Genomic DNA, 24,321 nt, shown 5'->3' on the forward strand with positions numbered 1-24,321 from the left:
GCTCTGTACTTGGTTAAAGCATCTATACCGACAATGCAATCAAAATCTGACAGTCCAAGCACAATACAGTCGAATTCTAACAGATTCCCCTCAAAACAGAGTTCACAGTTCCTGACTAATCTGACAGAAACAATTCCTCCACCCAAAGGTGAAGTAACAGCTACTACAGTAGGTAACAACTCAGTAGGAAAAGCATGCAATAACACAAATTTCTCAGAGATAAAGGAATGGGAAGCACCTGTATCTATCAAGACATGAGCAAAATAACCAAAAATCAAACAGTTACCTGCTATAACATCATCTGGTGCTGCCTGAGCCTGATCCTCTGTCAATGCAAAGACTCGTGCCTGCCGTCTCGGAGGCTGGTTCGCACTAGAGTTACCTTGTCTGTTCTGCTGTTGAGGCTGGAAAGAGTGAACTGCAGAAGACTGCCTCTCAGGCTGAGCTGCAGGTCGAGATGAACTCCCACTCTGAGCTTGATCTCTGTTACGCTGAGGGAACACCTTAGAGAAGTGTCCCGGTTGCTGACAGGTGTTACAGTTCCCAAAGACTCCAACACACTGATCTGGTGAGTGTCTACCTCCACACTTGCTGCAATACAAGGATGATGATCCAGAACTCTGTCCTGAACCGAACTGTTTGGAACCACTGGAACTAGAAGAACTATTCCTCTGCCTCTTGAAATGTTTACCTCTTGCTTTATACTGATCCTTTCTGTTTCCCCCACTTCTTCCACCTTCATATTTCTGCTGCTGGTTCTGATGCTGAGGTGGCGGATTCTGATACTGAGATGGTTGATTCTGATACTGTCTCTGCTGCTGAGGTGCTACCTGATTACCTCTTTGCCTCCACAAGCCTGCTTCTGCTCCCTTTGCGTGATTCATGGCATCCGCAAAGTTGTTAGGCCTGTTGGTGTTTACCAATGTGAAGACATCGGGGTTCAAACCATTGATGAACTGATCGGCCTTTGCTTCCTCATCTCCGGCAATTAGCGGTGCAAAACGCAACAGACTATCAGACTTAGCCACGTATTCTTCAATGTTCAGATTCCCTTGCCTCAGATTGGCAAACTCTGCTCCCTTATCTTTGCGATACGAGATAGGGAAAAACTGCTTATAAAACTCAGATTTAAAAAGAGTCCAAGTAACTTCCGTACCTCTACTCTCCATTGCTTTCTTCGTCATGATCCACCAGCTCTTAGCAACCCCACGAAGCTGATGAATGACTAACCTGATTCGGCGGTCATCAGTGTAGTCAATGGAATCGAACAACTGATCAATATAATCCAACCAACTCTCGCAGTCAACTGGATTTTCTGAACCCATCAACAACGGCGGATTGAACGACTGAAACCTCTTCAGCAAGGTTTCCATAGGCGTCGTTGTAGCATCCATCTCAACCGTTTCAGTACTAGCTTGCTCAGTTGTAGGAATAACTGGCGGTGTGTTTCTGTTTATCACTCGACGAGGTCCCATCTGATAATCAAAGGTTAGGACACGAGATATCTCAATCGCTACAATCAATGTCCTTACAACCGCTTGGAATACCGGATACCAGTCGATAACAGAAACAGTTATATCTCAAGTAGATCATGTTTTATAAATTAAATCACAAAACCATGTAATTCAATAACTCTCACAATAAAGCATGCTCGCATGGAATTAAGTATACAGTTAAATAATTCAAACACATGCAAGGAGCCAATACACGCAGACTCGATCTACCCCGCTCACTCTAGTTCAACCAAAAATCTTATCGCTCTGATACCACTTAATGTGAGGCCTCGGTTCTAATCTTCTATTCTTAAGATAATATAAACAATTATCATGCACCATCTATAAGATAAGGCAACAAGAAGAAATAAAATTTTTTTTTTTTTTTTGAATGAACAGTACTGCGCTCGATCCTATAAAAGTTTAGGATCGAGTGCACCACAATTTAAAACTCTCTGCCGAGAAAATGCAGTGTGCCGCGCTCGATCCGGCAAAAAGCCAGGATCGAGCGCACCATTTTTTGAAACTCTCTGTCTCGGAAATCACAAGGGCCGCGCTCGATCCTGCAATAACCTAGGATCGAGCGCACCCCCTTGCCCAAAAAATTTCAGAACATGGAATGTCTTTCCTTACAAACTCATCCAACAATAATCATAACAACATGCATCAATCCAAATTCAAATATAATCTCGACTACTCGATACAACACGATACAACCAAGGTTCGAGTCTAGTAATTACTTCAAACATAACTAGGTTCGCATGCATTACAAAACAACAAAAGTTCGAATACATTCGACTCCTAAAAACCAAGCCTCACTTATAACTTCAAATCCCAGTCTATCCTCGCTGTCTCTGACTGGTTCCAGCCCCACCTGTTGCCAAGAACACATACAAAACAAAGCAACAACCGGATAAACCGGTGAGAACGATATTCCCAGTAAAAACAACATAACAAGTAATACAACAATACACATGCTTTCAAGACATCAACGAGATCAATAACAACGTAATGAAATGCATGTCTTTAAAACGTGATATCAAATCTGATAAACGAGGGATTATTGCTGTGCTTTTGGGATCCCGAGAATGAGATCATGTGACGACTCACCGACTCTCCCAATCGAGGTGGTGCCACATATCTCACTCTTCTAGACTTTGAGCAACCAAAATGAGTATGCTAGCACTAGGCGATACGACTACGACCTAGGCCACTCAATCATAGTTCTCAAACATCTAAACAAAAAGGGCGGTTCTGCCCGCTGAAATCAACGTAGGCTCAAGATGAATGCATAACAGAAACATAAACATAAGCCACATAATCAAAATCAAAATCAATCAACAAGACACAAGTTCCTCATGCTAGAACAAGTGTAGATGCAATATGTGATTTGAAAGAGAAACTCGAGAACCAACTGTCCCCGAGTATTCTATCCCGCTACGATGAATGCTTTTACCTTTCGATGCAGTAGATCCAACTCCGGATAAGCTACAACAAAAGATTGTATCAAAGACTATACCAACTAAACCACAACTACGGTTCAAGGTAATTCTCTTTACTGTTCTTTGTCCAACTCTCGACGAACAATGCTGCTAACACAGGGCTCGACAAACTCCAACGAATCTGTACGAAGACAAGAGTTGATCAACAACAATGATCACTCATAAGCCAAAGCTTCAATCAATACAAAAACGGTTCGAAATCTCCAAAACTCAAACCGACGGCATAACGGCTATAAACTGAACAAACCGGAAACGCAGACAACAGTTCAATACAGATATCAACTCATATCAATGCCCAAAACAACAATAACAAAGCAAACCCATCAATCTAAAAATCCACATTTTCGAAAATGGCTTCCAAAAATCATAACAAATCCGAACGTCGCTCTAATTCAAAACCGACAGATAATAAACGATCAGAACTCTGTCAAGAACAACATATTCGAATCTAGAACGATTTTAACAACCTCCAAAAACTAGAATGTAACCGATCGTATAAAAACTTACGATATAACGGAGCTCTCGCTGCAGTGATCGATAATCTGCCTTCCGAAATAAATTCCAACGGCCGGATCGAGCTCGGACTGAAATCCCAAAGCTTGGAAGCAAAATAAATCGGCTTCAATGGAGGGGAGGCGGCTAAGAGAAGGAGATGAGTGAATAAAATAAGTCATTCCCCTTATAAATATCTAATAAAACCGATATTTGCATTTTAGTCCCTGAAATTTCCAAAATTTGCAAAAAGGACCCTGATAAAAAACAAGTCGGCTTGTGAACTCTGTAATCTCCGATTAACTCAAATAAACTCATTTAAGATTAAAACGGGGCGTTACACTATGCAACATATTTTGGAGCTTAGTAATCAGCCCATTGTCATTATCAGTGATGATAATATCATCGACATAGACCAAGAGAAAGACCATACTGTTTGATGTCTGATGAAAGAAGAGAGACGTATCATATTGACTCTGTGTGAAAGAGAAGTGGAGAAGAGTGCTGCGAAACTTCTCAAACCGGGCTCGAGGGGCCTGCTTCAACCCGTACAAAGAACGTCGTAGCTTGCAAACTTCATGAGGAGCTGTGATTGACATACCGGTTGGAAGTTTCATGTAAATCTCTTCTTTAAGGTCCCCATGCAAGAAGGCATTTTTTACATCTAGCTGATGTAAAGGCCAAGATTTAGAAGAGGCAAGAGCAAGAATGGTTCTCACAGTGGTCATCTTAGCAACTGGTGTAAATGTTTCGTCATAGTTGAGACCATATTCCTATTTGTTGTCAAGAGCAACCAATCGAGCTTTATATCTATCTAAGGAGACATCAGAATTGAGTTTCACAGTATATATCCACTTACCACCAATGGCCTTAACATTTGGAGGACAAGAAACAATATCCCAAGTATGATTTTCCTCAAGTGCTTTAAGCTCTGCTTCCATTGCTTGCTTTCAACACTCATGTTCTATAGCCTGTCTATAACAAGTGGGAATATAAATAGATGACAAAGTAGTAGTCATATCAATAAGGATTGAAAAACCATACCAATCAGGAGGTTTGTGAGGTCTAGAGCTTCTTCGAAGGGGCGCTGGATCATTGGAAATGGGTGGAACAGGATCAGATGTCGCATGAAGATTGTGAGGAACTTCAGTGGGACCTGCAAGATGATTAGATGCAGCAGAATTGCACCGACGATAAACATAACCAGGTTGAAATCGTTGTACTGTTGTTGGCGACTCAAGAAATTGAGGCAAAACAGATAGAGAGGGAGACTCTAAAGCCTGTGGTGTGCTAAAAAAAGGCTGATTTTAAAAAAAAATTTACATTCCTAGACACACGAATTCGTCGGGCAAGAGGATCATAGCAAATGAACCCTTTTTGAGTTCTAGCATATCCTAAGAAAGCACACTTGACAGATTGGGCAGCAAGTTATTTCTCTCATATGCAGGAAGATGAACAAAGCAAACACATCCAAAACTACGAAGATTGGAATAATCGGGTGCATGCCTATACAAGAAAAAGTAGGAAGAATCATTATTCAAATTTGGAGATGGTAATCTATTGATCAAATAAACAGAAGTAAACAGAGCTTCACACCAAAAACGAGAAGGATCACAAGACTCAATTAGAAGAGTTCGAACAACATCAAGAAGATGACGATTCTTCCGGCAAGAATGTTGTGAAATGATCCCACGACTTTGAACAACACCAAAAATGAGAAGGAACACCATTTTGTTGTGGCGTGAAGGGACAAGAATGTTGTGAAATGATCCCACGACTTTGAATAAAATGTTGAAATTCATTTGACATGTACTCACCACCTGAATCAGATTGCAAGACTTTGATTTTTGCAGAAAATTGTGCTTAAATTAAAGCAACGAAGACTTTGAACACGGAGAAAACCTCACTTTTAGATCGAAGTAAATATATCCAAGTAAAGAGAGTGAAATCATCGATAAATGTAACAAAGTATTTGTAATGTTCATGAGAGATCACTGGTGCAATACCCCATACATCAGTGTGTACAAGTTCAAAAGGTTTGATAGTGCGAGTTGTATGTAATGGAAAAGGAAGAGTTTTGCTTTTACCAAGTTTGCAAGATGCACAGTTGACAATGTCATTATTAAAGCTTGAATTTTTATTCCCAAGTAAACCAGATTTGAGCAAGACATGAAGTACATGAGAATTAGGGTGTCCTAAACGCCTATGTCTCACCTCATTATCACATTGAACGGCATTACACGAAACATAATTTGACACTGCAGAGGAAGAATGAAGTAAAGGAAAGAGACGTCCCATTTTAGGCCCATTCGCGATCATCTTCCCGGACACTTGATCCTGCACAAGACAACCGGAATTTGAAAATTGAACAGTACAATGGTTGTCAAATAATTTCCCAAATGATATAAGATTAGTGGACAGGTTAGGAGACACAAAAACATTATTCAAAGATTCTGAAATATCACCAACAACTGTTATAGGTAAAGTGTTACCATTGGCAGTATGAATATGAAGGTCTCTTTTATATTTTTGAACATTATTGAGAGGTAAGGCAGTGTTGGTCATGTGATTGGAAGCACCAAGATCAAAATACCAAGGTTTAGGAGTGGTCTGTTTGTTACCTGAAATGCCTAAAACAGTCAAGGCAGAAACTATCATCTGCTGGACCATTTCAGGAGTAAGAGAAGGCTGACTAGGACTAGAAGCATTTAAGGAACCAACTGAGGCATTGTAGGCAGTTTTAGCTTTCTTTGGAGGCCGAATGGGACAATCTTTGATGATATGCCCTGGTTTCTTACAGTAATTGCAGAATTTCGCAGTACAATGGGTGGCAATGTGCCCAAATCCTTTGCAACTATAGCATTGAACATTAGTCATATTTCTGCTTCCTTTAGACTTCCCTTGAGCAGCGTATGCAACTGGTATCGGAATAAAATTTTGAGCTTTCTGCTCCATGACAGCTTGTGTAATGAGCCGTTGTTCTTCCCTGAGAAGCTCTCCAATACAAATATCCAATAAAGGAACAGGATCTCTGTTCATCAGGTTTGATCTGATTGATTCAAACTCTCCCTTTAACTTCATTAAAAACTGGTCACGCTTGCTAGTATCGTGTACTTTTTGGACAGCAATGAGTCCTTCAGGAGGTACATTTGAGTACACAATATCAGTGTACTCAGCCCAAAGATTCTCAAAGGAAGAATAAAAATCCTGGATTGACATGCTCCCTTGACTGAGTTGTCCCAACTCGAGTTCCAAATGAAACCTTCTTGCTGCTTTGCTTTGGTTATAAATTGTCTTCAAGTAACCCCACATTTCTTTAGAAGTCTTATAAGGCTTGAGATTGAGAAGTATGGAGGGGTCCATACTTCCAAGGATCCAAGACATAATCTGAGCATCCATCACCTCCCATTTTACATATTTTTTCTCCTTCTCGCTGCTAGGTGCAGGATTTGTGTCATCAATATAACCCCATAATTCCTTTCCCTTAACAAATATCTAGAATTGAAATGCCCAAATAGAATAATTCTTGCCATTAAATCGAACAAGAAAATGTTCTGATCGTTCAAAAAGACATGATTCAACTAGAAAAACACGAATTTAGATATCAAGTCCAAGAAAACACCAAGATCTCGGAGCGAGAAACGAAGGCAGACAAGATTGAAATGATCTCAGAATTTTGGCTTTGATACCATGAAAAATTTAAGCGAGAGTTTTCCGGAAAAAGTATCTACTTTATTGACAAAAGGAATTACAATATATAGGCATCTAGAATAATCAAATCCCTTGATCCTAGCATAATCAAATCCCCTATTTTAGAAAGAAATATAAAATAATTACAGTAAGAATATATACAACACTATAATAAGGAAATAATATATTGACATAATATATTGACAAGAACATCTGAAAGGATGGTTCTAAGTCAGTCACATTATGTTCACAAAATACTTGAAAAATTCAGTAAGGATGACACTGCATTGGCTAAAACCCCGATAGATACAAGTCAACATCTATCAAAAAATTGGGGTGAGAGTATCTCTCAATTAAAATACTCTCGAGTGATTGGAAGTCTAATGTACTTAATGAGTTGTACACGACCAGACATGGCTTATGCAGTAAGCAAATTGAGCAGATTCACGAGTAATCCAGGAGCTGACCACTGGAAAGCAATTATCAGATTGCTAAGGTATTTAAGATACATTCGTGACCATGGGCTGCACTATACCAGATATCCTGCTCTAATTGAAGGATACTGTGATGCAAACTGGATATCTGATATGAAAGATTCAAAATCTACAAGTGGATTTATATTCACTTTAGGAGGTGCAGCAATTGCGTGAAAATCTTCTAAACAAACTGTAATAGCCAGATACACGATGGAATCTGAGTTTATAGCACTTGATAAATGTGCTGAAGAGGCTGAATGGTTGCGTCTATTCTTAGAAGATGTTCCAGGATGGGTAAAACATGTACCGGATATTTGCATTCATTGTGAAAGTCAATCTGCAATAGGAAGGGCGCAAAGCAATATGTATAATGGTAAATCTAGACATATACGCCGTAGACATAACACCATTAGACATCTACTCTCAACTGGAGTTATATCTATTGATTATGTAAAATCAAAGGATAATATAGCGGATCCATTAACCAAAGGGTTAAACAGAGAGTTAGTTCAAAAATCGTCAAAATGAATGGGACTGAAGCCTAAAGAATAAATTGGTGCGAAGGAAAACCCAACCTACGATGAGTGGAGATCCCAAGAACTAGGTTCAATAGGACAACCTAACCGCACTAGTTTGGTAGATCACTGTGGAGGTAATCCCTAGTCTATTCCTACTATAAAACGGTGAGTATTGAGGATAAGCATATGACTTTTAATGATTCTGATGGAGTAAACATAAAATCACATATGTGAGAGAGAAGTGGGGCCGCTTCGAATGAATTGCAAGGCACAATTCTAGACCCTCTCAGAGAACCAGGCAAGTGTTCATGGCCAAAACGAACACGATCATGAGAACTGAATTGTATCAGGGAGAGTCTTGTGTGAAGTATAAATTAATTTACTAAAACGGTTGTACAGTTCAAAGATATCGCGTCTACTGTCAACCAGTGAATTACTATGCTTTCACAAGGGAAGGTTCAATGGGTAATACCTACCTATCCTATACAGGATTCAACTGTTGAACTTTATCACATATATCTTCGTTTATCTTTAAATTTTCATTCATGTGGAGGATTGTTGGACTATTCATTCATTAATGTGAATGGAAATGAGCTATTATTTTACCCTACCCTCCATTTGCATTTATTAACGTTGGGCAGTAGGATGTCAACAAAATTGGCTTGTTCCCTCCACATTTATTTGGCCAGCTGTTGTGAAGGCTCTTTGTCCGGCTGCTGTTTGACCTTTCATTTTCAAATTGCATGCAAAATGCTTGCATGATTGAGTTGTTGCTATAAACTCTCGGTCTTGGCTTCTACTGAGGATAATTCAATTACCTCTCACTTCCAAGCTTCTTCATCTTCGCATACAGAGCTCTTCTTTCATGTCCTGAGCTCCAACTGATGTGTGCTCCTGTTCGTGAAGTCCCTGTGTTCATGCATGCTTATTTAGTGCGTTTGTAGAGCTTCATCTACTACGTGCTTCAACTCCTGTGTCCCTCACAACTCGTTCATCATCTCGTGATTTTCAGTTTATACGTGATACCGTGAAGGTATATATTCAGTTCGCCAAAGTAGTACCTAGCTTGATGTCATGTGACTACAGGGTTCTACCGTTGTATCCTGGGAAACAGACGTCCTTAGTGATCCTCCGAGCACATCCGGGAGGGGACGAATCTGTTTTAAGAAAACTGTAATTTTACAAGCCTCGGTTATGTTATTCTTGATCTGAAGGAAAGTTCACGTAATAGTTTATGACTACAGCTCCTTCCACTGACAATTTCCAAAAGTACGACTCCGAAGCTGCATACATATGCTTTGTCTGTCAAATAGCCTCGCATGTCATATTCTGGCGCCATATACCCACTGGAAAATCAAATATAATGTTATTTTCCACAGTATATCTCTCCATTTCTAAGCAAAAGTTCTCTGCCATTCATCTAATGCATCGTCCATAGTCAACTCATGCATATACGACTATGCTTATATATAGATTAACATGTGATATATGTTTCTTGTTCATTTATAAATATATTCAGGAAATTGTAGGTGCAACTAATACAATTTAAAGAACTAATGATAGTCCACACACTTGAGAGTGAATAGTCATGATATTTCAGTATTTCCCAAAGATATTTAACGGCAGTATTAAACATATTGGAGCATCTTATCCTACATGTAAATTAATCATAAGTAGATTTATTTGTGATGTTCCCAATTATTTTTGATCCAGTAAGAAATCTTTTTACCTTGAGAAAAAAAAAGGAGATTAGGAATTGAGCAGCTATCTAATATCATAAACGGTACATATCTGAGGACCCAATGGTTGATTTTCCTTCACAATTGAGAAGATAGAGTTTTCTCAATCTGCTGAAAACCCGTTAACCATAGCAAGATTTATAGCCCTCTTCAATACATGCACACAAACACACTTAAGGACGAACCACTGAGAGCAAATTTCCCTGTTGGTCACATTATTCTGAAGTACTTCATGGATTTCAAACCAAATTTGTATATCAGAGAGTATACAGTGTGAAAATGAAGTAAAAAACAAAAATAACACAATATTAATGTTTTTTTATTTTAAAAAAATATGTATACATACGAACTACTGTAATACCACAAAACATTTCTTCAACTTGCAATTCCATATCTTCAGTGGTGCATATTTATGTGTTTCAATATATATGAAAGCAAGAGAGAAACCTGCATATTTTATTATCTTATCGATATTTTAATTCTAATTCTAATATACCATAAAAATTAAGGTGAGTAATAATAACTTGCCATGCGTAGTTCAAACCTACAGAGCTAGCCACAAACGTCTCTTTGAATCCAATTATATATCATCGAGAGAGACACTCGAAGTGCATCTAGCTCAAACTTCGGTATGCTCCAACCATATTTAATCGGTATATACTGTGATCTACGCATTTGTTGTTAACCATGGTAAGTACCATTCACATAAAAAGGAAATGGAAACACTTGAAAATAATGCAGAACAGGAAGGAGAAAAATAAAACATTAAGAAGAAAATAAAATCTATTTGTGAGCTAGAAGGAAACACTGATATGTCTCATCACTTACTAAGTTCCGGCAATACGGGTGCTTATATGCGTATTATCCTCATCTTCAAGTTTGGCAAGGCCAAAATCAAATATTTTCGGGTTAAGATCTTTATCGAGAAGCACATTGGTAGCCTTAATGTCCCGATGGACAATTATCAATCTTGATTCTTCATGGAGATAAGCTAAGCCTCTTGCTAAACCGATGTAGATTTTGTGCCTCGTTGGCCAATCCAAGTTCAATTGTTGTTCTTTGAGACCTGTGAGCATCAAGCCTGACTCATAAACAAATTAAAATATCACGCAAAAAGTAATTGCACCAGAAGTTTAGCCCGTCATGAAACTAACCGAATAATGCATGAGCAAGGCTGTTATTTTCCATTTATTCATAAATAAGCAGTAACTGATTGCCTTCAATACAGCAACCATGCAGCTTTACAAGATGAGGGTGTTGTAGAGCTGAAATCATACCAATTTCATATACAAACTCACGATTTCCTTGCTTCGACTTGGAAGAAAGCTGTTTCACAGCTATGATAGTACCAATTGGCAGAAGACCCTTTAAAGAACATTTGGAAAGTTTAATACAAAGGCTTATGATGGCAATATATCAAGGATAGTATGTTTTCCAAACGTTTTTCTGGCTACCTTGTATACTGGACCAAAACCACCTTCTCCAATCTTGTTAGAAGGATCAAAGTTATTTGTGGCAGCTTTAATTTGCCTCAGGGTGAATAATCCAGTATTAAGGTCCAGACCCTTAAGATCTGAAAAGGAATTAATTTGGAAAATAGCAATTGTCCGGACAACTGTAAACTCAATCAGTAAGAAATACAAATCTAAATAATTAACACATGAGGTCAACTACATAGATTTTATTTTGATAAAAAAATTAAATAATTGAAGACATATAGGAGAGGATAAAATTATTAATTGGTGATCGAAAAGAGAGCATCTGCTATAAGTTCAAAATTTGCTCAAATTGTGACACCAACTTCTAATTTCCCAAGAAGTTGAGTACCAGGTTTGAATGAGGACACCTGAATCTTTGGTTTGGGAAACAATATCGTTCTTAGCTTCTTCAATGATAAAAGCAGCAATTTAATATACTCTCAATCTGTTAAGGACTCCAATTTTCTGATGGACCCATATGGAGAGTGGTAGCTTCTTAGAAGCCACTACAAGAAAAACTCCTAAAGACAACATTTTTTATAAGTTGTCGTAGAGGATTTAAAAATGTTGTAAAAAGCCATGTTGTAAAAAATCGCGCTCAAAGACAACAGTTTTTACTTCTTGTCTTTTCTATTAAAGACAACAGTTTTACAACGTTTAAAAATTGTTGTCTTTTTTCTCAAAAACAACAATTTTTAGCTGTTGTCTTTGAACGTGTAAAGACTTTTTACAACAATTTTAAACTCCTACGACAACAACTAAAAAATGTTGTCGTTTTTCAAATAAATAACAAAAAAAATTAAAATTTAATATCCAATTTTTCAATATTATAAGTAATTTAAAATACAAAATTCAAAAATAAAATTTAATATACAATTTTTGAACATTCGAAAATAATATTTACAACAGTTTGAATACATATTCGAACACGTATAAAGAGTTCAATTAATAACTCGGGCGTATTCTAATGGTTGTTGGAATTGATCTACCCACCATTCTCTTCTCCAACAGATTTCTTTCGCCTTTTCTTGAACTTATTTAATTCAATCATGCAAAGACTCTTTTTCAACCTGAAAATATCAAATTCCACGTAGTTACTCAATTTCATCTCTTTTCTAACATGGGATTTTACAAAACATGCTAATTGCAAAGTCTAGTATTGAAAACCAAATGAGACTTAAGAAACAAATCCAATCCTAACTAAATATGAAACAAAATAAAGCCAACATATCTAGGAGAATAGAATTTAAAGATAAGACGAAACATCGATCTCTCATTGCATTGAATTACCAGGTTAAAATCTAAGGTTCATCACCATGATGATCCATCATTAAAGTACCGACCACAAGATCTAATTAACAACCATCACGGCTCACCTCATGACGAGAAATTCTAGTCTTGATGTCATCAAAGTATTTTAAACCTATCATCTGGGAATTTGTCATTGAATCCTCTTTCCTCAAGTCATCCAGGGTCCTGTGTCCTTACTCGTAAAGTTTACTTGCCGTAGCAGGTCCGATGCCCCATACTTCTCCGAATAAGCTGATTGTACGAACCTTAGAAAATTAACAAAATATGGTAATTCTCTTTGTTTATGGATTGAACCACAAACTTCCAACTTGTGATGATTATATCCTATATAACACTCCGTTACAATCCTTCATGACAAATTTGGAGGAAGAAATAAATACCTGCAACCATCATCTAGTTTCATCAAGAAGATCAAGAATCCAAGGATCGGTAGCCAAAATTAAATTAAAATAATTAGTGAAATTCTTCTTGTTATAGTTTCATGAACTTCACCTAGATATACCAAGTCAGGTGCTTTTAATTAGCAGTCCTTATTGGATAACCTCAAGGACAGTGCTAGGAGGCCCTTACCTTAGAAGCACAGACTCAGGAACATTTATAGACAACAAATCACAAACTTGGACAAATCATCACTTCTGCCTAATTATAGATCCGCCTCTGCCTAAATATATAACACTCGTAATAATAAATCCATACAAGCATCAAATGGTAAAACAAAACTAACATACGTTCAACATTCAATTCGGATGCAACAAAACGTCACATTGTACCGATAAACTAGTACTTTCATAAAAAAAAATTTGGCCTCAAGAACAATACTACACCTTTTCATCCTTCTCGAAGTGCTCCAACTTGGATAGCTTCCCAGTGTTTACTATCTCCTCAATCTGTAACCTCCATCACCAAGCAGGGTAAAGACCAAATATAATGCGAATAGTGTTCCATAAAATGAAGATAAAAGATGGCTGGAGAAATAATAGTGAAATAAAAGCATCCAAAGCCTGATGCTGTAGCTACTTTCTTACATGATCCTGCAATGACTTTCCAATCCCAGGTTGGTGCTTGACCTGGTCTGCACTTTCAATTCTAAAAGGTAGCTTTTCAATGACTGGGATAGCTTTGTAATAGCTAAAAGACCTCCTATCATCACCTAAGGCTTAATTAAAATAAAGCAACAAAATTCAGCCTTTAAAATCACTATATCCAAAAAATAATATTACATATTATATGCAGAACAAGTTTTCACCTCTGTAAATGTCAATGAGCTTCTAAAATATATCAGTTATATTCCTGTTCAAATCTGAAGAATCGTAAATCAATGATGCTTCGTATCCCCAGAACCAGCAGATAGAATGTACGAATCTTCTGGAACTTTTTCTCTTATTCTCAAGCTGTCCTCTAGCTAGCCACTGATAGTTGACTACTTTCTGTCAAAGTTTCAGTCATAAATAACACGACACATTAGAATCTTCTACTCCGCATCCAAATAAATCCTGAAAGCACACGATCAAAAATCATCATGAAATTCTTGGATCATAAAGGTTTTGTTATGGGTTTGAAATTCTTGGTTTTCAATTTTCATTCATCACTTGAAAATAAAAAAAGCTTCCAAAGTAATAAAAACCATGGGTTAAACTAGTACAGCTCAGTTTTTTTTTGTTCTTACCATGCCATAACCACATCAACTGTGTAGTTTTTACGTGATGCAATAATCATGTATCACACATGTATGGGAAAAGGTATTGCACATGTATGGAAAAAGAATGGAGATAACTACCAAATAGATCATGTATGGAAAAAGAATGGAAATAACTACCAAATAGATCCTCCCATGTTAAACGTTCTGTTAGGCCACATAGCTAAAAAGAAACTCGACATTTATAGCGATATTATTATGCTTTTTTTATTTACATACCCAACTGAAAAGAAAAACGGCAGAAAATATCAAGAATCTGTAAACTAAAAATTGCAATTATTTCCAACTTTTGTCGGTTGCTAATCCAAAGTGGAAACAAGAATAGTGTCACAGATGGCAGCAATAATTAAACTAAAAAATGCCTAAGATGTCAGACTAAGAACAAACAAGATTACAGGCTGGAATTCGATCCCATAATCAAAGTCCAATCATATTAAGAAAAGACTGAAAAAAGGGACTCCATTAAGAGAATATGGCCCCAAAAAAACAGAGAATTTTCTCCGAAGCTTCACAGAGTAAATAAAGAAAAATATGGACTACTTGACATCCTATATTTCAAATTATCTGCTGGTTTAGTCATTAAAAAAGCTAATATTATACAGATTTTGTATTTGAATAAACGCCAAAAAAATCAAGAATTGTTTTTTTGTACCTCAATAGGAAAGAGGTGAGCAGCAAAGAAATCAGCAACAGAAACATACTCTTCTGGGTTCTGTGAAAAATCATCACATTTTTTTTTAGTACAAAGCAAGGTTTGAAATCAGACTAACAAACGAATGCATACCCAAAGCCAAGCCCAGAAGACAGGGAACTGTGGCGTGAAGTTCATCAGACAATATCTCCAATGAATCGAGCAAAAGCGGCAGCCCCGACCTGCCAAATGAAGTAGCTGAAAGAAATATCATAGAATACATCAGTTAAATGTGCCCCACTGTTAGCCACAAATCAAGCTTAAAGGCAGAAGGCAGACCCGGATTCGCTAGTATTAGAACAAGGTTTATCTGAGAACTACGAGCCGCCACAACAAGAGCGAAGCACCCACCGGAATAATCTACGACTATATAAATGGGTTTGTTTGGAGATAAAGAATGCTCGGACTTTAATGCTTCTTCCACCCATTCTACCAACTCTGACATTTAATCAAACATCTTGTTCTTGATATGGAACCATGATGAAAAACGGGTTAAAAAATTTGATGGGAACGAAATTTTTTGGTTTTTTCAAAAAATAATAGTAAACAAGTGAAATTATTTAACATGCACTTGGTTCGGTGAGCTAATAGAGAATTGAGACCTGGAAACGGTGTTCGATCACCATAAGTTTTGGATAGTGTTATAAATATATTGCTGGCCTGCCCAGCAAGTGAACACAAAACATGGTCCAAATGCAAAAACCAAATATTCGGTGAACTTAAAAGCTTTCCCGCAGAAGGGAACTACCTCATAACAATTAACATTATCCAACGGAGTCTGGAGTGGAATGGCATGAGCCTCTCCCTTAGTATGGACTATGGAGAGGAAGCAGGATCAAGACCACTGCCCCCAATGTTTCATACAATAATAGAGATTCTACAAACATTAATGCTATAAACAACCATCAGAGGGATTCTTCATCAAAATCAAATTAATCACTATAAAAATGCCCCTACTCTCAAGATTGTCTAATGCCATAAAATCATAACAACATCATATCATCACGAACAGCTGACATAAGCTAATTGAAACAGCTACTTGCGAAAAAACCCATCAATTTAAATCAGGAAAAAATCAGACAAAAAGTACCATATGTCTTCGATAAAACCATATTTAATGAGCTCCTCGTTCGCGTTCTTGTCGAGACCCATGAAAATGGTGTAATCTCCCGATTCGGGCCGGACCCTGAAGTAGAACACTGTCTTCTTCTCTCCCTCTCTTAGGGTTTCACTTCCTCCCTACGCAATTCCGCTTTCCTCTCATATCCTCCGCTATATTATCCAGAAATCGAAGCTGAAATTAAATCGCGGGAGAAGATGCGCACAACAGCAGATCTGGATAGGGATCGGTTCTAGCAAAAATGAGCATAAAATGGTGACTCACGGTTCAAATCGAAGCTACTGATCTTAGGAACAAAACCCCTCAAACCGTTCGAGATTTCGGTGGTAGACGGAGGAGACAACATTCAAAGGTTGAGGGTTTGAGAAAGGCGAGAATGAAAGTTAGCGGTTTGGGGTAAGTGTTTCCCCTCTATTTCTTTTTCTCACACGTTTATATACTAATTTTTTTTAAAAAAACAAACAATAAAGATTAAAAGACAAAAAAAGTTGTCAAAACTGTTGTCGTATCTATTCAAAACCCGCTAACAGACAACATTTTTTGAAATTGTTGTCTTATACCGCCAAAAAACAACATTTTTTTAAATATTGTTGTTTTTTTATTAAAAAAACGACCAAAGACAACAGTTTTAATTAAAATTGTTGTTATAACGTAAAAGACAACAGCTTTTGGATAAAACTGTTGTTGTTTGAGTGTTGTTAATAAGAGTTTTTCTTGTAGTGAGCATTCAGTTATTTTGTACGGAGTACCTTCACTAGCCAAATCTAGTGAATTTTGAGTATCTAGTTTGAGTCAGACAGTATGACTTCGGTTGCTTATTTTCAATCAAATACATTACGTTTTCATTTCTCGTTCATCCTTAATCTCTATCATATTATGTTCTTCATTTCTTGCGAGAATTGAGGGTGTAACACAATCCCAATTATCCCACAACTTATCCCCCTTAAACTATTGAAATACAACATCAATACTTATCGGCTGTTAAATAAGTTTATTTAATTCATTCTTAAGTTATTAGAATAAATGGTAATTAATTTATTTGTTACCTAGTCAAATGTTAGTGGGTCAAAGTCTGTAGCTATTTCTTAGCTAGTATTTGATTATTTCTTAGTTTGTTAGGAATCTGTTGAGAGAATTAAGCTACGTGGCTGTTCATTGTATGCCTACAAAAGGCAGAACATTTTCCACCGATTGAGTTATCTAAAATAAATTATATTCTCTCCACTTACATTGTATTTTTGCTGCTGTTTTTCTTTCTACATTGTGGTATCAGAGCGCCAGGCTGTTGCTGACAACAAAATATTTCTTTTTTTCTTTTCCAATTGAGAAGATGAGTGATCTTCAAATTATTGGTGGAATCAAGAAGCTTAACAATCAAAATTACAATACTTGGTCTACATGTATGATGTCTTACATGCAAGGCCAAGACTTGTGGGAGGTTGTCCATGGAAGCGAAGTTGTGCAACCAGAGGCAGAGGATGTACATGGTACATTAAGAAAGTGGAAGATAAAAGCAGGCAAGGCAATGTTTGTGTTAAAGACTACGGTCGAAGAAGATGTGCTAGAGCATATAAAGGATGCCAAAACTCCCAAAGACGCTTGGGATACATTCGCCACACTATTCTCAAAGAAAAATGACACGAGGCTTCAACTTCTGGAGAGTGAACTTTTGTCGATAGCTCAACGCGGCATGACGATCTCTCAATACTTCCACAAGGTGAAAACTTTATGCCGTGAAATTACCGAGTTGGATCCAAGTGATTCAATTGGAGAAACCAGGATGAAGAGAATAATTATCCATGGTTTAAGACCTGAATATAGGGGCTTTGTTGCTGCTGTACAAGGATGGCAAAATCAGCCATCACTGGTAGAGTTTGAAAATTTGCTTGCTGGACAAGAAGCACTAGCTAAGCAAATGGGAGGAGTTTCGCTTAAGGGTGAAGAGGAAGCACTCTACGCCGGTAAAAACAAAGGAAACTCTAGGCAAAACAAAGCTGGTTGGTCTAAAAAGAGTAATGATAAGGTAAAAGATCATCAAGGCAGTGGACGTACCTGTTCATGGGGTGATTCAAAAAATCACAGCTATGGCAAGAAGTTTGAAGGGAAGTGTTACAATTGCGGTGAGAAAGGTCATATGGCGAAAGCTTGTCCTTCGAAGAAAAAATTGATGGAGAGTGTTGCTGTTGCTGCTTCGAAAAGTGAAGATGAATGGGATGATGAGGCATTATATGCTGCAGAACAAGACGAGCTAGCTCTCACAGCAACAACTTTGGAGCATATTGATTATGACAATGACTGGATTGTTGACTCGGGATGTTCAAATCACATGACCGGTGATAAAGAAAAGTTGCAAGACTTGGCAGAATATAAGGGAAGCCGAGTGGTGGTGATAGCAAACAATTCAAAATTACCGATAGCTCATATCGGTAATACGATAGTCGCTCCTCAAAATAATGCCACAGAAGTGCCACTTCACAATGTTTATCACGTCCCAGGTATGAAAAAAAATCTCATTTCGGTATCACAATTAACATCTTCAGGTCATTGTGTGTTGTTTGGTCCGCAAGATGTAAAGGTTTATCGTAATCTTGAGATTATGGAAGAGCCCATGATGAAGGGACGACGACTGGAGTCCGTTTATGTAATGTCTGCAGAAACTGCTTTTGTTGATAAAACTAAAAGAAATGAAACAGCAGATTTATGGCATATGCGGCTAAGTCATGTTAGTTACTTCAAGCTAAATGAGATGATGAAAAAAGCATTGGTGAAGGGGCTGCCCGAACATGAAGTTAAGACAGACACCATATGTGCCGGGTGTCAATATGGAAAAGCACATCAATTGCCATATGAAGAATCCAAATTTAAAGCAAATGAGCCATTGGAATTAATCCACTCGGATGTGTTTGGACCTATCACGCAAGCTTCCATCGGTGGGATGAAATACATGGTAACTTTTATCGATGATTTCTCCAGATACTTGTGGGTGTATTTCATGAAAGAAAAGTCTGAAACTCTTTCAAAGTTTCAAGAGTTCAAAAAAGATGCAGAAGCAGAAATAGGTAAAAGAATTCATTGTCTTCGCACTGACAATGGAGGTGAATTTACCTCAAACGAGTTTTGCAATTTCCTTCGAGAATGTCGAATATATCATCAATTCACATGTCCAAACACTCCACAGCAAAACGGAGTAGCGGAGAGGAAGAATCGACATCTAGCTGAAATATGTCGAAGTATGCTTCATGCCAGAAATGTTGCTAAACGGTTTTGGGCAGAAGCAATGCGAACTGCAGCCTTTGTAATCAATCGGCTTCCTCAACAAAGGTTATGTTTTCATTCACCCTTTGAATTATTATGGAATAAGAAGCCTTCGGTCAGCTATTTTCGAGTTTTCGGTTGTGTTTGCTATGTGTTTATACCTGATCATTTACGTAGCAAAATGGACAAGAAGGCTGTTAAGTGTATTTTTGTAGGATATGACAATCAAAGAAAGGGATGGAGGTGTTGTGATCCTACATCTGAAAAGTGCTATACATCTCGAAATGTGGTGTTTGATGAAGCATCTTCTTGGTGGTTGTTAGAAAATGAAAATCCCATTAAAGATGTACTGTCGTCTTCTCAAATCCAGCTGGGCCTTGATAAAAATGATGGTACAGATTTTGGGGATGATATCCAAGAAAGCACAAGACAAAATTCTTGGAGGACAGGTGTGTATGAGCAACCAAACATGGAAGATGAATCTAGTGGAGTAGAAGACTCAGCTTCTCTTAGGATATCGACAAGAGTTCGAAAACCAAATGCTAAATATGCCAATGCTGCAATAATAGAAGAACCAAATGAAAAAGAACCGGCGACTTTTGACGAAGCGTTACAAAATCCAGAATGGCAACAAGCAATGGACGAGGAGATTGTTGCATTACGACAAAATCAAACTTGGGAGCTTGTACCAAAGCCAAAAGATGTGAAGCCTATTTCTTGCAAATGGGTGTATAAAATAAAACGTCGCTCAGATGGTTCAATTGAAAGGAACAAGGCTCGACTTGTTGCTCGAGGGTTCTCTCAACAATATGGACTAGACTATGACGAAACATTTAGCCCAGTTGCAAAGCTTACAACTGTTCGAGTTTTACTTGCACTTGCAGCCAGTCAAGTTTGGAACTTGTGGCAAATGGATGTAAAGAATGCGTTCTTACATGGTGAGTTGGATCGAGAGATCTACATGAATCAACCTTTGGGTTTTCAGAGTCAAGTTCATCCCGAATATGTGTGTAAGCTACGAAAGGCACTTTATGGGTTAAAGCAAGCACCAAGGGCTTGGTACGGTAAGATTGGAGAATTCCTAATTCATAATGGTTATTCAATGACATCTGCAGATTCCAGTTTGTTTGTCAAATATGATAGAGGGCAGCTAGCTATTGTGCTAGTGTATGTGGATGATTTAATCATAACCGGAAATTGTGAAGCAGAAATTCTTCAAACAAAGAAGAATTTATCCGTTCGTTTTCAAATGAAAGAACTTGGACAGCTCAAACACTTCCTTGGTCTAGAAATTGATCATACTCAAGAGGGAATATTTCTCTGTCAGCAAAAATATGCAAGAGACTTGCTGAAAAAATTTGGGATGCTCGAGTGCAAGTCAATTTCGTCTCCGATGGATCCAAATACAAAAATGTGTGCTCATGAAGGAAGAGATTTGGACGATGCATCGATGTATCAAAAATTGGTTGGTAGTTTGATTTATTTAACTATAACCAGACCTGATATTTCTTATGCAGTTGGAGTGATGAGCCGATACATGCAAGTTCCAAAGAAGCCTCACTTGGATGCCGTTCGGCGAATTTTGAGATATGTGAAGAATACACTTGATTATGGTGTACTGTACAAAAAGGATGGAAGTCAAAAATTAGTTGGCTACTGTGATGCCGACTACGGCGGTGACCATGACACTCGACGCTCAACTACGGGGTATGTTTTTATGCTTGGAGAAGGATCAATTTCTTGGTGTAGCAAAAGGCAACCTACTGTATCTTTGTCAACAACGGAAGCAGAGTATCGAGCCGCAGCTATGGCAGCTCAAGAGAGTTCTTGGCTACTGCAATTATTGAAGGATTTACATCAACCAACAGATTATTCAATCCCATTGTATTGCGACAACCAGTCGGCAATACGGTTGGCAGAAAATCCAATCTTTCATGCAAGAACTAAACATGTGGAGGTGCATTATCATTTTATCAGAGAAAAAGTTCTGCAAGAAGAAATTGTTTTGAATCACATCAGCACAGAAAGTCAAGTTGCAGATTTGCTCACCAAAGGCTTGAGTGGAAACAAGTTCGAAAGACTTCGCCAGCAGCTTGGAATAAGAGAAAGGAAGAAAGCTGATGTTGAGGGAGAGTATTGAAATACAACATCAATACTTATCGGCTGTTAAATAAGTTTATTTAATTCATTCTTAAGTTATTAGAATAAATGGTAATTAATTTATTTGTTACCTAGTCAAATGTTAGTGGGTCAAAGTCTGTAGCTATTTCTTAGCTAGTATTTGATTATTTCTTAGTTTGTTAGGAATCTGTTGAGAGAATTAAGCTACGTGGCTGTTCATTGTATGCCTACAAAAGGCAGAACATTTTCCACCGATTGAGTTATCTAAAATAAATTATATTCTCTCCACTTACATTGTATTTTTGCTGCTGTTTTTCTTTCTACATAAACTGCACCAGTTTTGTCACTTACATGAAAGAATGAATGCACATATAATACACCCACACATTTGGAAGGATATGGACAGTAATTCACAAGTAAAAATGAGTAAGTGAATTTAATCAATCTATTACCGTAGTCCAAAGTGTCTCTCTGTCCCAAACAGCCCTTCCACCAAAGAATTCCCAAAATCAGTAACGTGACTGCTAAAAGAACAGCAAGCACAATGCCGACTATGGCTCCTGTAGGGATGCCGTCTGAAGGTAGCTTAAAATCTGAATAAATTTGACAGGAAAGAAAAAAAAATTTCACTGTCCTACGTCGCATTTAACAATTTAAATTTGCAATATTTTTTGAGTAAACACAATATGCATTGTTTTCCGCAATCCTGTGATTTTATGGAATCAGGGTCTTGTCTATGCTACCCATTAGGGTAGTGCCAGTGCCCGAATGAGATCCAACGATCCATTATTTTTAGCATTTGATATGATATTATTTTAAATGAGATCATCTCAAATGAAAAAAAATATGGGTGCAGCACATGGGCAGTGCTCATATGCTAGAATAGACAAAACCTGGAATCAGAACATTTTCATTTCATTTCCTCAATGCAATATTTTTTCAGTAAACACAATATGCATTGTTTCAACTACATACCCAATGTTTTTTTTCTTTCCAATAATGGCCGAGAGAATCCATATCTTACCACGACTCACAGATATGGCAGAAATGAGAGGACCGTAGACTCCTCTAACAGGGATGCCATTTGTCCCTTTCCCAGCCCAATAGAAGCGAATATCCAAGGAATTGTCAATTATATTGGCAGGGAAGTTTCTTGTGATTCCATTTTTAATTCCACCTGCTTCATCTTCAATGTTAAAATCCTTCAACACACGTTGCCCCTGATGTCTTTCATTACAAATAACATCAAACTAGTTGATCATAGAAACAAGAAGTATTTCAGACAGAAAATTGCAAATAAAATAAGAATCCCAAAATTTATTTTCATCTGCATCAAATGTTTGTAAAACATAAATAACATATTTGTAACATAATCCCACAGTATTCACAGAATGCACCTGGATGTAAACATCAAATATACGCCTTCCAAGGCTAGGATATGTTTGGTCATCAGTAAACATGATCTCCGCAAAGTGAAGCCATTACATTGTACTTTCCATTTCTCATACAAAATCCGTAATAAGTCAGTGGCATGGGGGAAACTCGTGCGTCCATGTAGAGCTGGGAATTCTGCCCAGTTATGGTTGAAATATTTGAATGGATGAATGAGTCCTCATTATCATCATCCAAGAAGTTCCCTGTGCTGCTAAAAGCCCAGTTTGCCTAACCAGGATAGAACTTAGAAGGCCCACCGGAATCTACATCCTCCTCATAGGTAGTGGTACCTTTATCATCAACTACATCTACTTGACGTCCAGCACAATTTATGTGGAGCGAGCACTGAGACACAATTAAGAAATGGATTTTCATACATTTATAACTAAAACACAAAAACATGGGAAAAAACTACTAGACATAGTCACCCTCTTATAAGGGAGCAAATATTTTTCTTTGACCTGTGAAATTTTTTATCACAGTTCAAATATCCTCTCATTATGGCAAGTTACGGTCTGCACCAAGTTGAGTATGCATATACAATGAGTGTAGGCTGGCATGATAGATGCGTGTATGTTTAAATGTTCCTCGTTATATCAATAAAATAAAGACAAACAGAAACGACAAGCAAAAAAGAACTAGCCTCGTCTGTGAGCAAAAGATGAGGCATTAATTGAGGTGATAAGATGATAAAAAGAAATTAAATCTATTTTAAAGCTAGTAGGTGACAAATCTATGTATGTCGACTCAAACTACTCCTAGTTTATTTGTATTCATTTCTACTATATCCTCTATTCACATTGAAGGTTCATGAAACGACGACAAACTACACGTGAGAGATGAAAATGCGGTACTTTTGAAGTATAATAGTTTTGTCCCACAAATGCAACAAGCGAGTGAGTGTTCCCAACAATAAAATCGTTATCATAAGAAAGGACTGTCATTAGAGAAAAAAAACTTAAAAATAAATGGGATCACCCAACATGTGAAATAAACGTGATCTTGTCATCCTCATCACAACTATTCATTTGAAATCATTAGATTATGAAATCATAAAGTTAGTGAGTATTATGAAACAACGGTAGCACTATACGGCAAGCCCTAGACGGAGAATCCAACTTGTAACACAACTTATTGCAGGAAATAAAATTGGTTTCTTCTTTTGGCATGGTTTTTCATCTTTTTTATTTTTGAGGAATGATTTTTCCTCTTTTAGTTGACAAAGTTTTCCACATAAATTTGTTCTCGTCTATTAAGTCCTTTAAATATTTCACATGTTCATAAAAATAAACATGGTAGATCAGA

At 37.4% G+C, this 24,321-nt stretch overlaps 1 protein-coding gene and 1 pseudogene across 2 annotated transcripts; both read right to left on the reverse strand.

Moving 5' to 3' along the window:
• LOC140890018 (probable leucine-rich repeat receptor-like serine/threonine-protein kinase At3g14840) overlaps nucleotides 1-23,391 on the reverse strand; it is a 58,169-nt pseudogene extending 34,778 nt beyond the window's left edge.
• LOC140890461 (phytyl ester synthase 1, chloroplastic-like) lies at nucleotides 12,248-16,596 on the reverse strand. Of its 2 annotated transcripts, none has more exons than XM_073298257.1 (7): nucleotides 16,177-16,596; nucleotides 15,366-15,524; nucleotides 15,180-15,284; nucleotides 15,048-15,107; nucleotides 13,946-14,126; nucleotides 12,765-13,855; nucleotides 12,248-12,458 (listed from the first exon to the last, which is right to left on the reverse strand). In XM_073298257.1, the coding sequence occupies exons 1-4, from the start codon at nucleotides 16,196-16,198 to the stop codon at nucleotides 15,079-15,081; spliced, it is 315 nt and encodes a 104-aa protein (XP_073154358.1). In that variant the 5' UTR covers nucleotides 16,199-16,596; the 3' UTR covers nucleotides 12,248-12,458; nucleotides 12,765-13,855; nucleotides 13,946-14,126; nucleotides 15,048-15,078. The 2 variants fall into 2 exon arrangements, with proteins under 2 accessions (XP_073154358.1, XP_073154357.1); XM_073298256.1 differs by having other exon boundaries at nucleotides 13,946-14,192.
• Nucleotides 23,392-24,321: the final 930 nt, after the last annotated feature.

Source organism: Henckelia pumila, chromosome 3, assembly GCF_033568475.1.
Source record: "Henckelia pumila isolate YLH828 chromosome 3, ASM3356847v2, whole genome shotgun sequence".
NCBI classification, from domain to species: Eukaryota; Viridiplantae; Streptophyta; class Magnoliopsida; order Lamiales; family Gesneriaceae; genus Henckelia; species Henckelia pumila.

What these genes read in the sequence shown, in the direction of transcription:
- LOC140890461 (XM_073298257.1), bottom strand. Translation starts at nt 16,198, where the DNA reads ATGGTTTTATCGAAGACATATG. An exon ending in TCTAATACTAGCGAATCCGG is followed by an intron (nt 15,285 to 15,365) that starts GTCTGCCTTCTG and finishes TATTTCTTTCAG; the next exon opens with CTACTTCATTTGGCAGGTCG. An exon ending in TCTTCTGGGCTTGGCTTTGG is followed by an intron (nt 15,108 to 15,179) that starts GTATGCATTCGT and finishes GATTTTTCACAG; the next exon opens with AACCCAGAAGAGTATGTTTC.